The sequence below is a fragment of the Mixophyes fleayi genome, chromosome 6 (assembly GCF_038048845.1).
Source record: "Mixophyes fleayi isolate aMixFle1 chromosome 6, aMixFle1.hap1, whole genome shotgun sequence".
In the NCBI taxonomy this organism is placed as follows: Eukaryota; Metazoa; Chordata; class Amphibia; order Anura; family Limnodynastidae; genus Mixophyes; species Mixophyes fleayi.
In genome coordinates, this window is record NC_134407.1 from 220794140 (window position 1) to 220812008 (window position 17869).

General features: G+C 40.9%; 1 protein-coding gene across 6 annotated transcripts in view; it reads right to left on the reverse strand.

Moving 5' to 3' along the window:
- Positions 1-5555: 5555 nt before the first annotated feature.
- LOC142159934 (gastrula zinc finger protein XlCGF66.1-like) overlaps positions 5556-17869 on the reverse strand; it is a 112617-nt gene continuing 100303 nt past the window's right edge. For 3 of the 6 annotated variants that reach the window (XM_075214828.1, XM_075214826.1, XM_075214829.1), the window contains exons 2-5: positions 11235-11392; positions 9806-9985; positions 9603-9726; positions 5556-6704 (exon numbers count right to left, since the gene is read on the reverse strand). In XM_075214828.1, coding sequence (XP_075070929.1) covers positions 5815-6704; positions 9603-9726; positions 9806-9985; positions 11235-11312 — 1272 coding nt within the window. In that variant the 5' untranslated portion in view covers positions 11313-11392 and the 3' untranslated portion in view covers positions 5556-5814. Of the gene's footprint in view, positions 6705-9602; positions 9727-9805; positions 9986-11234; positions 14411-17869 lie in introns of those variants that run through there. The other 3 variants (XM_075214827.1, XM_075214830.1, XM_075214825.1) reach the window with 3 other exon arrangements.

Consider the following 17869-nt stretch of genomic DNA (forward strand, 5'->3'; position numbering starts at 1 on the left):
AGGTACTATTTTATTTATAGGGTGATGGTGGGGCTATTTAATTTAATAGTGGGTCCTTTGAATTTAAGATGGACTAAATGGACCTTTAATTTAATGCTATTTGGGGAGAATGAGTTCTATTTATTAAATGTGATTATGAATATTTAATGCCTGGAATTGTAGTGGGAAATGGTAATATTTGTTAAATCTAAATGCTATTTAAATTATTGTTGGGGCTGTTTGGAGGGAGGGAAATAGGTTTATATATTAAACAAGTTAACCCGTGCATGATACTCATGCATTCTAGTCAAATCAAGCTACTTAAGGTGTTAAAAAGGTTCTTGTCATACATTTGGGGCTAGCCCAGGCCTCCTCAGGAGAAGAGCGTTACTTCCTAACGCAAGCGCCCTTTTTTAACGTGGTTTTATCCACATGTCACCACCTCATCATTTTTCTCCATCACCTCATCCTTCATCTTTATCGCCACATCTATCCAGTTGTCTATCCAGACACAGGGATCTCTCTCAGCAGTCCTGAGTATCACACTCCTCTCGCTCTGTCACCCCTGGCAACCACCAATCACTCCCCACTGTCACCCCCGGCAACCACCAACCACTCCCAACTGTCACCCCCGGCAACCACCAACCACTCCCCACTGTCACCCCCGGCAACCACCAACCACTCCCAATTGTCACTTCTCCTTCAAGAAATATATATATATTTTTTTAAAATCTTTATAAACACTTTTAACAATTAACAAATTAAATTAACATATTAAAAACATCTTAGTATACCAAATTTCAACCCTTTCTGAGTTTTTTTTCCACACACACTAAGAATTTAGTAGGTCAGTGTATAACTCCACCCAGCAGGTGGCGCTGCAGCAAATTTCAGCCCTGAGGTTTTTTCCCACACACACTAAGAATTTAGTAGGTCAGTGTATAATTTCGCCCAGCAGGTGGCGCTGCAGCTTGGTTTTGTTTTTTTCACACACAGACACACGCCACTAGGCTTTTATATAGTAGATGTGTTTGCTATCTAATGTCAGGGTTGGTTGGAGGGAAAGAGATCTATTTAGCAAATGTGAATATTATTATTTTAATGTTGGGGGCTGGAGGAAGGCCTAATTATAAAATGTAATTGTTATTAATTTAACAGTGGGACTGTTTGCAGTTTTCTAAACTTTATGTACCCATTTTTTTTCCCAAATAGGGCCTCCAATATTCCAGGATCCAGACAACCAGCAAATGAGCTAAAGTAACCAGCAGCCACAAGTGGTGACCAGTGAGAAGTACAGGTAGGAGAGAGCAGGACAGTCTGCCAACTGTCCTGAATCTGATGGGACAGTCCCGAATTTGGGCGACTGTCTCGCTTAGGACAGTTGGGAGGTATGTCCCGCTTCACCGTGTACTGCTGGTGAAGGCACCTAACAGTAGTGCACACAGTATTGCCTGTTTGTCTAAAATGATAACCATGCTACATCATAAGGGCCCCCCCTGTCTTAAGTGCCCCGGGCCCTCCAAAGCCTTAATCCAGCTCTGTAGTGTGGGCATGCTGCTACTTGTATAACTACAAGCACCAGCATACCCACAGCAGCCAGGGCATGTTGACACTTGGAGAACCACAAGTGCCAATAGAATTAGTTACATTATCTATATGTTATGGATAATGTCAAGTTGTCTAAAGTTGACATCAGGCTAATATCAAGAGAATTTCTGACATTATCAACAATGCATAGTGTATAATTGCAGAAGACGTGAGAGAGGAGCTTGCCCTCAATGAAAAATATAATGTAAACCTGCCTGACATAAGTTAGAGGCCACCCAAAAAATGTGTTAGGTCCTTAACATCCTGATCTACAACAAGGATTTGTTTTCCAGTTCCTGTGGGTGAAATAAAATATTGGGAACCAGAGACAATGTTGTGTGTGGGGCTCCAGAGATCACTTACTAAATCAGGGACTAGATCAGCCGCAAACGCAGCATTTCCAGAGTGTGTTTCCAAATTCTTGATTTTGGAACAACGCAAGAGAAACTCCAATTAACCTTAGTGAACACTTGAAAAAAGGAATAGTGAGTACCTGCGCCAGACAAAATGTAAGGTGGCTACCAACAAAATAGGGAAAGTGAAAGGAGGGGGTCCCCAACCCTCCAGATTAGAAACCAAAAGTATATGTTGCTCGGGGTAAAATCTCCAGCTTCCCAGGGCGCCTGTGTATTAAATGCAGTAGGAACAAAAACACCAGTACAGGTTAATGTGAACGTTTCTGAGTGTAGCGAATTCTTCCTCTTCTCCTCTTCTCACGGCCGCGCTCCTTTCTTACCTCCAGATGTGTGAGCGTCTCCTCAGTATGGAGCCGCGCATGCTGAAACCTTCCTTCCACTTTGCAGCTAGTAGCGGCGGTATCTTCCGATCTGTCAGTGTGAAGGATGGAGAGAGTACTCGTTCTCACTGTTTGTGTCTAAGAATAAGAAGGCAATAACCAACGCGTTTCACCTGTAGCCAGGCTTCACCAGGGATAATTAGTGAACACTTATCCATCAAAGAGTACCTGGGCTGAAACTAATTTGATAGCGCCTTAACCAGCCTGTCCCTTGTTCTTCACAAAATGTGGAATATAATGTATACTTTTTATAGCCGATTTTGTTCTCCAGCTCAACAGAGTACAACTGCAGTGTCTAATTACATGTGGATAAGTGGACATTGTAGCCATGCCTACATAAGACACTTCTTCATTCCATGTTATCCATTGTAAAAATGTGTTTGTTGTTAATTCAGTGATGTTGTTATGCATTGTTCTCAAATTGAAGGCAGGTGGATTAAGGGTAAGGATCAGGTGGTATCCAGAATATAGGTGAGGGGGCTGAAGCTGCATTCATTCACCCCCTCCTTTCTCTAGAGGAAGCATGGAACAGCTGGGGGTTAATTTCAAGAGGGGCTGACTGCTATCCTATCTTTGAAGCTGGGGGAGGCCAATTAGTATCCATCGTCCTTCACAGGACTAGTGCAGAAATTTGTCTGCAATCCAGCAGGGGAGCCTAGGTGGAAGCACAGCTCATCTATACTCCCCCTTGAACCCCTGATCCAGCACCCACCAATGATTAAGAGGGAGAGAGTCAGAGGTTAGTCAGGGAGGGGAAAACACTGTGGATATTTGACCATAGATATAAGGAGCCACTCCAAGGGTAGAGGGGTGGTCATTCTGAGGATTGATGGCTGCAAGCTGCAGGGTGTCTAGTGTTGAGTTGCCGTTCTATACTAGTGGACTATATCTGTAGATCCATGGGTCTTCAAGTAAGGACAGTCAGGTGACTGTAACTCCTTAAGCTAGTGGGGAAAGGGACAGATAATATGGTGAACCTGCCTGGCAATTATTTACTGTGTGTATATAATATTCTACTGACTTGTTGTTACAATAAATGTATTGTTATACTTTCTAATTGCATTTGCCTGAGTGACTAAGAGACCCTAGAAGGTACTGGGTAGACTTCCCTGGCATAGTAAGGCCCCCGTGGGTGGCCAGCCAGAGTGAAGTGGGTAGATTTAGGCCAGATAAACCCGGAGTCTTCACAGTACCCATATAAAAGCAGCTCCCGAGAGGTGTGTGTGCGCCTCCTGTGCAGCTCCCCCCCAACCCCATGTTGTGTGAGAGGGAGCCGCGTGACCACTGGCAGCTGTGTGAAAGCAGAGTTGAGGTGGGAATCACTGGTGTATAATACACGTGGTAGTGCATCATTCTAAGTGGTAGAATGTCGTATCAGCCAATCATGTGACTTCAACTCGCCTTGAGCTGCAAGCAGGGGCGCCGAGAGCGCTCACATAAACACCTTCTTGGTTTTTACTTTGCTGTTATTGTCAGGATGGCAAAGCAATTCCTAACATAAAGTTGTGACCCTAATGCTAGGCTTGCTCCCTAGACACTGCCGACTTATTCTGCATCGGTCATACTGAACAATGAAGACAAGGCATGTTTAAAATACTTTACACTCCTCCCACAGCCCTAGCTTGATGGACAGGTGACATTCCCATCTTGCCTTTAAAAGGAGTTCACTTCAGGTGCTCTGTTTGATTAGTCTCAGTGGAGACACACCCTGTCAGCAGCTGTTAGCTGTGGAAAAATACACTTTCAAACAATTTCAAAACATGCAAGATAAATGAGACTCTTTACTATTATCTTGTCACACATATGTCTTCCACCTGTATCTCTTTAACCTAGGTGCACAAATGAGCACTAATGTACAAGTATAAGGATTACTACACCATTACCAGTTGAAAAAAGTATGTAAAACATCTGATAGCATAATTTCAATAAAATGCAACTGTATACAGGTACCTGTCTAGAAAAGGAGAGATTGCCCACAGATCCAGATTCCAACTAACTGTTGCCATAGTTTATGAAATGAAAGCAAACATACGATTGGCTGCTATGGTATACATCATCTTTTCCACACAGTTGCATGTATAAGAGTTTTAAAAAATTAGTCTCCATGATGGTCTTTAAACCAGTAACAATGAAGATCCCTCACCAACCTGTGTCTTCAGGAACAAGATTTCAGGAGGGACTTAGTAGAGGATGGTGACATCTTGGACTTCACTGGTCGAAATATCACAACATCCAACTAATGCAAACATGGTCTGTCCCTGTACTTGATTAGTGGTTTAGGCAGCAGGTACTTTTTTGAGAGAAAATGTCTAGCAGTCGGAAGTTGTTGGGATGGACCATTTTCAATCAACGGTGAAGTAACAAAGTAGAAGAAGTAGTAGCCCAGGCACTAGTTGTTAAAAAATGTACATAGGTTCAGATATTTAGTTTAGTCCATCTAACATTTAATGTTGCCTATGTGAATCCAAAACACACTTCCTTGTAGCTCAAGGTGGCCATTCTATAGAACACACCCACTGTACTTCAGGTGTAACAAAGAATACAAACATATAAGAGAAATACTGGTGCCCTACAGCAAAATAATTAAAGCACAGTGTTTAGTGAGTGAATAAGTGCCAAATAGCCACATATCCACTATTAATTCTACAAAGGCTTATCTGGGAATACTCTCATCCGGTCCTTAGTGACTGGACAACATCTTCTTGTAACTTAGGAGGGATATAGAAACAACCCAAAAAATAACCATATAGTACAGTATATGAAACAATATCCTTGAATTAAAATGTATCTATAAATAATGTGTACATTTAAAAAAAAAAACACTGTGTATATTGCAGCAGGAAATGTATACTCATGCATACACAGCTATGTCACTTCCAGTAAAGTGAGCATGATGGATCTCTATAACATATACCCATCAATTTTATTATGGTCGCCTTTTATTTTTTTTTACAATAAAAAAAGAAGTGTTTTTGGAACAGAAAAGAAATTTAGTAAACTACCCATATTGTTTGTTCCAATATTTTACTGTTTCTAAATATATTTGAAACATTTCTAACCACAATTTTAACTGTGAAATGCATTTCCATTATAGTATATAATTTAAGAGGGCCAAAAGAATACAGCATATGTATCCACTGATCTGCTGTGAGATGTTTTTCTCATAAGAAAATTAAATCAGAAAACAGCAGAATAAACTTACATGTAGAGTCTTTATTTAATTCATCAATATTCGATAGCAAACACTTCTGACCTTAAGCTACATCTCTATATTAAGGGACACATCCTCTAACTGTGGATTTTCGGGTACATACACAGAATGCTTTCTGCTCACAAATATTTCCCACTAGGAACGTGAATATAGTATCTCTCCTATGTGGAATATCATGTGTCTAACAAAAGCTAAACTACCAGTAAAAGATTTCCCACATTCTGCATAGGAATGACTTCTCTCATGTGTGAACACTTTGATGTCTATTAAGATGTGATTTAATGTTAAAACATCTCCCACATGTAGAGCAAGAATATGGTTTCTCTCCTGTGTGAATTCTATGATGTCTATTAACTTGTGATTTAGTGTTGAAACATTTCCCACATTCAGGGCAAGAATATGGTTTCTCACCTGTGTGAATTCTCTCGTGACTATTAAGAAGTGATTTATTGTTAAAACATTTCCCACATTCAGAGCAAGAATATGGTTTCTCCCCTGTGTGAATTTTATGATGTCTACTAAGATGTGATTTATTGTTAAAACATCTCCCACATTCAGAACAAGAATATGGTTTCTCTCCTGTGTGAATTCTCTCATGATTATTAAGAAGTGTTCTATTTATAAAACATTTCCCACATACGTAACAAGAATATAGTTTCTCTCCTTTGTGAATTTTCTGATGTCTGCCAAGTTCTGATTTACTGATCAAGCATTTCCCACAGTCAAAGCACAGATATGGTTTCTCTCCTGTGTGTATTCTCTGATGTACATGAAGATGTGACTTCCAGATAAAACATTTCCCACATTCAGAGCATGACCAAGATTTCTTTTCATAGTGACTTCTCCTTTTTTTCTTCTGGTGTCTAACATAGTTGAACCTGTTATTAAAACATTTCTCACCAATGGAAGAAGATCCCGATTCCTCCTCAATATGACTAGTTGTACTTTGTGTATGATCTGCGAGTGTATAATTGTCATCCTTGGTGAAATTTCTTTCTTCACATGAGTTTGATTCCTCCTCAATATGAGTAGCTGTATATTGTGTATGATCTATGGGGGTCTGTGGTAGATTTCCACCTCCAGATGAGTCAGATTCCTCCTTAATATGATTAGATGGATATTTATGTAGTTCTGTTGGGAAAATGTATAGGGGTTAAATACATACATTTTTATTTTATTTCCACTACTTATTCGGTCACATAACCGTGTGAATTCCACTGTCTATACATATCTATGCATTAACTTTAGGAATTCCAGCTTTTGGTTGTAATTTAAAAAGTACCCCCCCCCCCCCCCCAATGTTTAGGCACTACACACTGGCTTTTTAGCAAGTCACAATCCCACTACTACTCAATTATAGGAGCAACACTCGCAGTGGAATCAGGCCATTTTAGGGCCATTTTAGGGGATCCCAGGGAAAATACCAAGGTCATTTCCACATATGCTGCAGTGTCCCCTAATCTCTAATACCAGTGAATGTAGAGGTGATAATGAAACACTAAGGTTTTGCGATGCTACTACAATAGAGAATGTGTGAGGTAGCAGGAAGGACTGTAACTGCCAGGAAAGAATTTGGAAGATCCCCCAACACTGAGGGGAGACCCTGATTCATAGTGTAAGTTACAGATATCCAAGTTCATTTATCGAGAGATACTCTCACTTCATTACATTGGATGCATGTTAGGGGAGGCGGAAGTGGAGTGTATATTATAAAAAAAGCTACAGCAACACTATCTCTCTCTCATATATATATATATATATATATATATATATATATACACATATATATATATATATATATATATATATACACGTTTTTGAAGGTATCATTAAACTGACCTAAAATTATAGTCAATAAAAATGACAAATATTGTATCTTATTATTTTTATTCCTTCTAAGAGAATGGCCCTCCATCGACCAATGCAACTTTAAAAACAGGTTTCACACTAGTTGATGAAGGAGTGAGATCAGTGAATAAAGAGGATGTTGGCAACTGGATGTTTGCTTACACCACACTATCATCCCTCACCCTGATGATGTAGAGGCAGTGAAAGAAGCATTAAGGAATGGGCCATATGATGGACCTCCGATAGATTATGTGATTGAGCTTGTGAAAATGGAACCTGGAATATAATAATTTCAAATATTCAAACACATATTACATACAGAGAGCAGGTACCTCAATGGGCTCAAAGTTTGCACCATTGTATTGAAACATTTTTATGGACAAATAAAAGAGAAAAACAATATTACCAAAATATGGTACTTGCATTCTGTATTATATAAACATTTTATAGATTACAAGTTTCTGGTATGGATTTAATGATTTGATGAATGACCTGAATACTTTAGCAGATTCAGCAAGGTTCATCTCTGAACAACTAGCTGAAACTACAATGGGACTTTTGGAACATGGTTATTCCAGAAGGAATGTTAGGAGGTGCCTAACCAGGGCTGTTCAGTGTCATGCACAACAGCTTTGGATGTCTGTTTTGATACCAAAGCAAGCAAAGTGAGAAATGCCATAAACAAATATTGTCCTTTAATTACCACTGATCAAGCATTTAAAGTTCTGACGTAAACACCTGTTAAGCTATCGGAGAGCTCCGAATCTGAAAGAGCTATTATTATTACCAAATTTGCAAAGTAACACCGGACAGATTGAAAACTGATTTATGTAACCTCAAATCAGGTTGATACAGGTGCACAGTTTGTACAACTTGTAGTGCAATGGTCACTGGTAGCAACTTTGCGCTGGATGGTAGTAATAAAAAAATTATGATTCGACATTGATTGACTTGCAGGATGGATCATATGATTTATATTTTCAAACGCCCTTGTGAGTTAATGTGTGTTGGAAAGACTATTCAATCTTTCGAGAAAGGATGGCTAATCACAGATATTCCATTTGATTAGCGTACACAAGTGGGGCTGCTGATAAGCCTGTAGCCAAACGCATTATTGAGAAAGGATTTTTCAGCACTCAGATGTATGATGATTGATTGGGTGCCTCCCTTGTCCAGAGGGGGTGATAGGGGGACTGATTCTACTGAACAAGGAAGCCTGTTGGATTTCTAAACTTGGCACTGTAGCTCTTGGAGGGCTTAATAAGTCCAATTATCTGATTATGCTCTTGAGATAAAGAATATTTGTGCTGATAAGATATCAGAGTCACTTACGATTTGTAACGACTGTGGACTCAACAATCATCTAACATTATTGCTTTGCTAAACTGGATGCATTGATTTGGATGGGTTTAATATGAATGACTGAGGTCTCTTAAATGTTTTTATATTTTAGGTGTTATCGTGGTGGTTTACATTTATAGATGTCCCTGATTGTGGCCCACACCACCTAGCTGTGACTCCCTACATTTGATGGCTGTAACAGTAAGCTACTAATTCGTAGAGATTTAGAGTTGGTTTACATTAAACTTGGGGCTGTAATAGGTAATGACGCTTTGGTTGGCCTAGAGTTAGATAGTGATGTTTATTTAATAATGTGGTATGTGTGTCACAGCATCAGAACATCTAGATATATAAGTGTTCTATACCTTGCTGTGAATAGATGTGAGTTCCAGACTAGAACACATATTGATGTGTGGGGTTCAATTGGGCGTGGTGGTGCGGTGAAGGCGCGGGTAGCAAACAAGTTTTTTAAATAGGAAGTTGGTTAAATATTCTTAGACTTTGATTTACTGGTCCTAAGAAAGTCTAGAACCAACATGTGGACATTATGGAGCATGCTTGATGATCAGTGAGCAAATAAAACATACTTTTGTCAAGAAATGGTGAGTGCCCCCTTTGGGTCAAATGAATGTGAGGTATGTATATAAACAAAACAAAACCCACTGAAAATTAAAAACCCTAATTATGATAACATATTATATTGCACTCACATCTGATGTATATATTTAAAATGCAGTTATAATATAAAAGCTCACAATGTACACATGTAACAATGTATCTATATACAGAGCAATGCCTTTTTCTATATACACATATAACACTGGTTTAAGCTCCTCTTACCTAGTGATGCCAAGGACCAGTTATTCTCCATCATCACATCCTCATACAGACCCTTGTGTCCTTCTAAATACTCCCACTCCTCCAATGATAAATAGACAGTGACATCCTCACACCTTATAGGAACCTGACACACACAATGATACAGTCATCACCCAGACACATCCCCTGGTGTTACTGTATAATGTCCCATTCCCAGCAGTCACCTCTCCAGTCAGCAGCTGAATGATCTTGTTGGCGAGTTTCAGGATCTTCTGGTCATTGTTTCTCAATGAGTGAGGTGGAGGGACCATGATGGTGCTCCGGGTCCTGCTCAATTCTCCTGGCACACGGGGATGGCTGCTGGGTGTCACACGCTCACCAGACTTCTTCGTAACAATATAATTCTACATATTGAGAGAAACTAATAAATATCACTGTGCAGAGAGACAGACGCCTTCAGGACAAACATGTCTCTTCCTGGCCAGAGGAACATCCACTCATAGGATCCTCCCCTTCACTAAAGTGTAAATCAGGGTTGTCCAACCCGCGGGGCCCAGCACGCCTGTAAATGTGGCCCAGAAGGAGTTTTGGTTGTGGCAAGGGGGCAGCCCTGTTAATGGAAAAAAAAAAATCCTGCAAAGAAAAGAAAAGAAAATACTTACCTTGCGGTCACGTCAGCTGGTGCTCCGGCTCCCTCCCTTGTCTCCTCCTCCGTGCGGCGCTCGCAGTGAATGTCGGGCGTGATGTCATCACGCCCAACATCCATTGCGGAGCGCAGCACAGAGGAGTCACCCGCGCGAGAAGAACAATCAGCAGTACAGAATTGGAGAAAAGAAGAGAAAAGGACAGGAGAACAAGCCAATTAAAAGGTAAGTTAAGGGGGATTTTTTTTATTATTTCAATTGACGCTGACCAGTGAATAATAGTCACTTGGTCCTGGAGCATCATGGACCTTATCTCCCTGCTACATACTTCTACTTGTAATACTAATGGGGCATTATATATTATTCTCTTTGGCCCATTATAAGTTGTTATCCCTTAACTAACATAGTGGTGTAATTATCAAAACAGGTCACAATTTGGGGTCACAGTGGTGTATATGTCAGGTACCGCAGGCCTGGTCAGGGCACCCTGATATACAATGCCTGGCTTAAATGCACTTTATTGATATTGCATCGAAACAATACAAAAAGTGATTATAGTATAATAACTAGAGAGGATTTTTGAACAGGGCGATTGAAAGGTAAGTATAGGGGGATTTAAAAAAAAAAAAGTGAGATATATATATATATATATATATATATATATATATCTCATTTTTTTTCTCATATATATATGTTAACTATGTTTTCTATGTTTTTTTGGATGATCAGCTGTCGTTATTGTTAGTGTATCTTATGTGCGGCCCAAACCAACTCGTCGTCTTCCAATGTGGCCCAGGGAAGCTAAAAGGTTGGACACCCCTGGTGTAAATCATCTTAACCCTCCTTATCTCTATAAACTGAAATACCTTGTATATCCTAATGACATGTTTCCCCAGAATATCTCATATTAACTTTCTGCACAACGCTGCTTTCATAATCCCACACGTTTCCAATCAGGTCCCTGTTATATTAGCAGATACAAAACTTTGAAATTCCCAAAATCCCTCACCTCTCCAGTCAGCAGGTAGATCATGTCCAGGGTGAGATTTAATACCCTCTCTGTCATGTGACTCCTTTCTTTGTCCATCCCCAGTAACTTGCACAGGACTCGTCTCACACTCACGTGACTTCTAATAAAAACTCTCTGGTTCCTCGCCGCTCAATTTTCTAGGAATAAATTTAATTATATTAAACATCACAGAGTACACATGTAATATATTCAGTTATGAAACACTGGGTGACCAGACAGTGTCTCTTTGAAGTTCCTCTGATCCAGCTTCATAACATCCCTCAGAATCAATCACCAAAACATTGCTTAAAGTTAAATCAATTGCTCTCTTACAACGAGGATTTCTGTCCCTTCCAAACACCAATTTGGTGCCTAGAAGTACATGAAAATGTTTCCAGTCCACCGATTCCTGGGCAGAGGTGGCAGCATGATGGCACAAGGATTAACATTGTTGCTATACTAAGATGAGACCTTGGGCTCAATTCAGAACAGTGGTGCTATCTGTGTGGAGTTAGTGGGTTCTCCCTACGTTTGTGTGGGCTCCTGATATAAGAGGTACGGAGGCCTGTGTAAGCTTACACTCTAAAGGAGAATGGAAATGTAAGACATGAGGAGTGTGGGACAGGGCGAGACACACTGAAGTAAAAATATAAAACATGCATGGGCAGACCTTTCACTGGGTTTATAAACAATACCCAACAGCCAATGCATATACATAAAGAGGGATCGTAGATGCCATATAGATGAATAAAATAAAAGACAGGATAAGTGGGGAACTTCTAATGAAGGGAGGCATAACATCAAAGTAATTATACCAGCACCCATTGTGGAAAAAGAAGTCCAAAGCAATACAGAAATAAATGGGTTTAAGGTGGTTAATAAACTGTGAAGCATAAGAAAAGAACGGAATATACTTAGCAATAGTTTCTTGGAAAGATTCAATGACAGCCCTAACTCTGGGTAGATTCCCTTGTTAGCTTAGGTAGGGACAGTTTAAAAAAAAAAAGAAAAAAACACACACACACCCTGGATGGTACATAAAGTACCCCCTCCTCTTTCTGTGTCTATGTGACTTCCCAAGCTTTTTCTGAAAAATGTATAAACAATATAAGAATCATGGGCGGAAAATTGAGTTGCTGGAAGTCTTTAGAAAGAAAAGGAATTATCTGTACATAATCCATATTTTCTGCTCCAGGCTCGATGGGGGCTATAACTATGGGATGTACCAAAGCAATACAGTAGGGATTGCGACACAAGAAACAGACCAACCAAATATTCTTTTATTTAGAAGCTGAACTGAGAACATCTCCCAAACTGAGAATCCAAGGTGGATAGGATATCCATATGATAATGGCTATGCATAGATGACCATCCAGCTGCTTTGCATAGCTCCACTGCAGAAGCCTGAGCCTTGCTTGCCTAAGATATTGCCACTGCTCGTTTTGAATGGCCAATGAAAATCTCTGGTAACTTATGCCCATTACTTTTGCCTGTTTACTAATTTATCTGGTCTGTTTAGAAGGAGCTCTTTTAGAGTCAGCTGGAAGCACGTATAGCTGCTCTGTGTTCCTGAGTCCTACAGTCCTGGACAGATACATGGAGACTGCTTTCACTAAATCCAGTGAATGCAGTCTTCTTTCATGCTTATGTATTGTGCGTGGACAGAAAGATGGCAGCATAACTTCCTGATTAATGTGGAATGTAGACACTCGGTAGAAATTCTGAATTAGCTTTAACCACCACCTTCTCCATATAGACATTACGTAAATATCCCTTGCACTACAGCACTTGCAAATCACCACCTCTGCAAGCAGATTAAATTGCGATCAGGAAAATTACCTTCATTGTCATCCATCTCAGGGACGAATCATCTTCACTGCTTGGAATAACATCATCAACCCTTGTGAGGCTAACTTTGTTATATAGGAATAGACTCAACGTAGACTCCTGTCCCTTAAGTATCAATACAGCAAGGCATTTAACTGAAACCATCCTGGAGGAAGTCAAGGATCAGTGTAGTGGTAGCTTCTGCTGGATTGAACCTAGAGTCACACCATACAGTAAGCTTCTTCCAATTCCTATAAGAGAAATCTGAAGAATTCTTCTTTTTTACCTGTAACAGTTTAGTTTCTGTTCTGACACTCTCTTTCTCCTGAGTAACTTCCGCTCAATCGCTAGCCATCCAAGCCAGCCTGTCTAGATCTGGAAGAAAAACTAGGTCTTGGTATAGTAGATCTGACAGAAGATGCTGAGGCCAAGGCTCTTTCCTACCAGAAACTACAGAACGCAAAGCCAGAATGGAAGAATTATTACTCCAACCCTTTCTTTTCAAATGTTTCTTAGCATGTCAGTCACAAGTGGAAATTGAGGGGAAAAATATCCCAGATGGAATGTCCATGGGGCCATCAGACCATCTACTGTCCGATTCTGGACCCCTGTGGAAAACAAAAAACCTGGGAACTTTTGCATTTCTTCTTGGCCCCATGACATCCACCTGAGGAAGGCTGAACTTTCCTATCAATTGCTGGAACACTCTCCTGGGTGAATCAGTTTTTGGCTGAGAACATTTTCATGCTACATGTAATGCTGAGAGTGACTTCAGGTTTCTCTCTGCCCAGGACATGATCATTGCTACTTCCACCAAGGTCTGGCTTCTGGTACCTCCCTGCCAATTTATGAAGGCTACCACTGTCCTGTGGTCTGAGAATATTTTTATATACTTCCCTCTTAGATAAAGATAGAGATGTTGAACTTCTTTCCACATTGCTCTCATTTCCAAAACATTTATGCAAAGACACACTGCAGAGGGGTCTATCCTGGGATTACTAGTGTCACTCAAAATGAGGTCAGTCAAAGGGACATCACTGTGGTCAGCTATACTCACTGCCAGAGCTAGGGGCAGGAGTATCATCGGGCATCTCCACAAGATCAGACTGGCCAGAGAAAACATCCTCTGCACCACTAGGGGACCTAGGGCCTGATTCATTCAGGATCTTAAATCAAGAGATATCTTATTTCAGTCTCCTGGACAAAACCATGTTACAATGCAAGGGGTGCAAACTAGTTTTCGGTTTTGCACATAACTTAAATACTGACTGTTTTTTCATGCAGCACACAGATATCAACTTTAAATTTCAGTGTACAAATAAGCTATCAAGCATTTGTGTGCTACATTAAAAAAACAGTCAGGATTTAACTTATGTGCAAAACAGAAAACTAGTTTGCACCCCTTGCATTGTAACATGGTTTTGTCCAGGAGACTGAAATAAGATATCTCTTCATTTAGGATCCTTATTGAATCAGGCCCCTAGTCTTCCCAGAGGCAAATAGCTGGCTGGTTCCTAAAGATCTAGCAGCTTGAATCTTTTCCTCTGCGCTGGCTGATGCTGTGGTCGCTGGTGATGGCTGTTGTCTAGCAGCTGTGGTCTGTTCCTCTGGTCTGGGTTGTGCAGGCGGAAATCCTGAAAAGTGAAGTGTTAGCCGCTTGGCTCCAGGTAATAGGAGTTCATAAATGCAGTCACAATTTCATCCCCAACATCACTGCCCAAGATCACATAAGTTGGGAGATCATCCATAACAGCAACATCTCACAACTCCTGGCCATCACTCCAGTCCGGATACACCCTTGCTACAGGCACTTCCTTTTCTAGTCCATCTGCCACAGTAACTTTGGAAGTGTACTCTGCAATACCGCGGCATCATCAATAAGATGAGGGCTCGCTACTGTGATTAAGGCTCCTGAATTTCAATCTTTCTCCCTGCAGGGGTCCTACTTGGACTGGCTGCAGGTTCCTCCATATGTTTTTGGGGGGTCTTTTGGCCAAACAAGTGACTCTGCCTGCCAAGCCATCGTCAATCACGCCACACGCCATTGGGCTGACAGGGGTGGAAACAGTCTCTACAGGCTTACCTTCGCCAGTTAAACAAGTCAACCGGGACCCAGGACTTGGATTAGTGGCATGAGTCTGGGGTGGTGGGGCTGTAGGACAGTTCATGCTCAGGTGACTGTTTTCATCGTAGCACTTCTCCAGCCTGGGCTCCAGTGATCCCTTATAACTCCCAGGGATAAGGTGGGAGAGTGACTGGTGAGAGGTACCCTGATGGTTGGATACTTGATTTTGGGGGTGAGTAGAAAAGGGGTGTCATCTGGACTGTACAGTCCTTTGGGGTTGACTGGTAACTGTCGCTTCTGCCATTGTGGCCTAAGCATAACATATTGATCGACCAACTGGGCGGTTTCTTCCAAGGTAAAATCAATAATTGGGGATGAACCATGCTTTCTATCCTTGTGTCATGTATAGTGCTGCCTCTTATGGGAATACTCTGTGTAAGCGGTGGGTCCCTTCTCGTAATCGAAATTTGAGTCCCTACCCATTATCGAAATATGAAAAAATAGTATTCCGTTTCGCAGTAACGTGTGGTGTTCAAAGTTAAAAAGTGGTATATTTATTTTTTCTGGTCCAGTGGGTCATACTACAGACAGGTTCGCGGAACTGCTATGGGCGCAAAATTCGCGCCCAGTTATGTGAACCTGTTAATGGCCCACTGGGAAGAAGAGTATATCTGGAATAAGAAGTCTTTTGCAAACAAGGTACACACATTGGTTGAGGACGCAATTGCTCAAGTGTGTAAAAATATGAAGAACATACAACCATTTTAAAAGAAAGATTCCAGGAGAGGGATTATAACAAAGAACCGATAGATAGGGCCTGTATTGAAGTAAGGAACATGGAGAGGGATAAGCTCCTAGAATTAAAAGAAAAATAAAAGAATGCAATAAATATAGCTGAAATTCCCTTTATTACTAGACACAGTGGAGACTCGTACAAAATTGAAAAAAAATATTAGGAAACACTGTGCAGTTCTTCTAGGTGATGTTCTCCCTTCTAAGCCCTAAATTAATTTATAAAAAGGCTGACAATTTAAGAAACCAACTGGTCAAAAGTACAATACCACCAAAGATGGGGGTATAAAACGCAACAGGGTTAATGAGAACACACTTGGTTTTTTTTTTCATTGTAACCGTTGCAAAGCGCGTAACACATACGGTTATAAGGGTACTAAAACGTTGAGAACATTTAGATCCAATGTTACCAATGTAACATACACCATAAAGGATAGACTGTACTGCGATACAACAGGCATCATCTATTTACTGGAATGCCCCTGCGGTAAGCAGTATATTGGCAGAACAACTAGGAAATTGAGCACGAGGATTCAGGAACGCCATAGGAACATAAGGAACAGAATGACAACACATAGTGTTCCTGAACATTTCCTTGAACAAGATCCTTCTAAACTAAAATTTACTGGTATACAAAAGGTGAATAAACCCTGGCGGGGAGGGAACTATATACGGTTGATTTCCCAAGAGGAAACAAAATGGATTTTCAACCTGAAAACCATGTCAAGGGGCTAATGTAACTATGGGGCCATGAACAATGTACAAACCTTTGTAAAGTACATTGTACATGGCCCCATAGTTACATTACCCCCTTAAGAGCAGCGTGAACAGCGTCGGCGAGGTCAATGATGTCATCCAGTGCAGCCGGCATCTTCTGTCTTCGGGATTGATTGAAGTCGCTTCAGTGAAGAGTCGTGATGGATCCTCGTCGTGAAAGCAGCCAGCCGGACTCCAGATGTCATGGCAAGTGTTGCCGGTGCAATCAGCACCGATCTTCCGTACCCCACCGCCTGAAACAGCACTGTAGAGGACTTTTTGGCCACATCGATCTACGAATACAGCGTCAGGCTGTTTAAAGTGAGTGACATTGTGCAAGACTTGTTTTAAGGTATGTCTTTATTATATATCTTTACTAGTTTTTGCTGGATTACATGCACGATCTCTGGAGCTCTACTATAAGAACTGGAACTTTGTTCATTTTGATATAGCATTGGTGTGTTGGAATCCCGACCTTTTGTTGCTGCTCCTTAGAGGTTGTATCCATGAACGGTTTATAAGGTGGACAGTACCACTTTTTGATATTTGGATTCATGGACATTTGAATTGATTATAATATAATCCTATGCATGTTTATATAGGTTTGAATATCTTTGGTCCGGACCATTTATGTTATTTGTGTTCTGATCTTCTTCTGATTTGCAGTAAATATATCACTTTTTAACTTTGAACACCACACGTTACTGCGCCAGGGAATACTTATATTTCATATTTCGGCTTCTTCCAAGGTGGGGGGTTCCTGTCCAGCACCCGTTCTTTCACCTCCGGTGCACAATGACGGTGAAACTGCTCTTGGCACATTAAGTCTATTACCTCCTCCATGCTCTGGGCACCAGCTCCATGCACCCATTTCCTGGCAGACTCCCAAAGCAAGTTGGCAAACTACTCATTGGTGGCGTGGAGGTTCAATGTCCCAATCAAGGTCAAGGTCCCAATACTTTTGTCAATAGGTCTCTGGGGTAATAGTGCACCGTTTCAGGAGCACTCTTTAAACTAGATCATAGTCCGCACAGACCTTTAAAGGCACTCCACGGTAGGCCTTCACTGCACGTCCTTGCAGTGTGGGCAACAAATGCTTGACCCATTCCACTCTGGGTACAGCAAGTAGTCTGCAGATCCTTTCAACTACTTGAAGATGCACATTAACATCCCCAACACTGTCCACAAACATAGG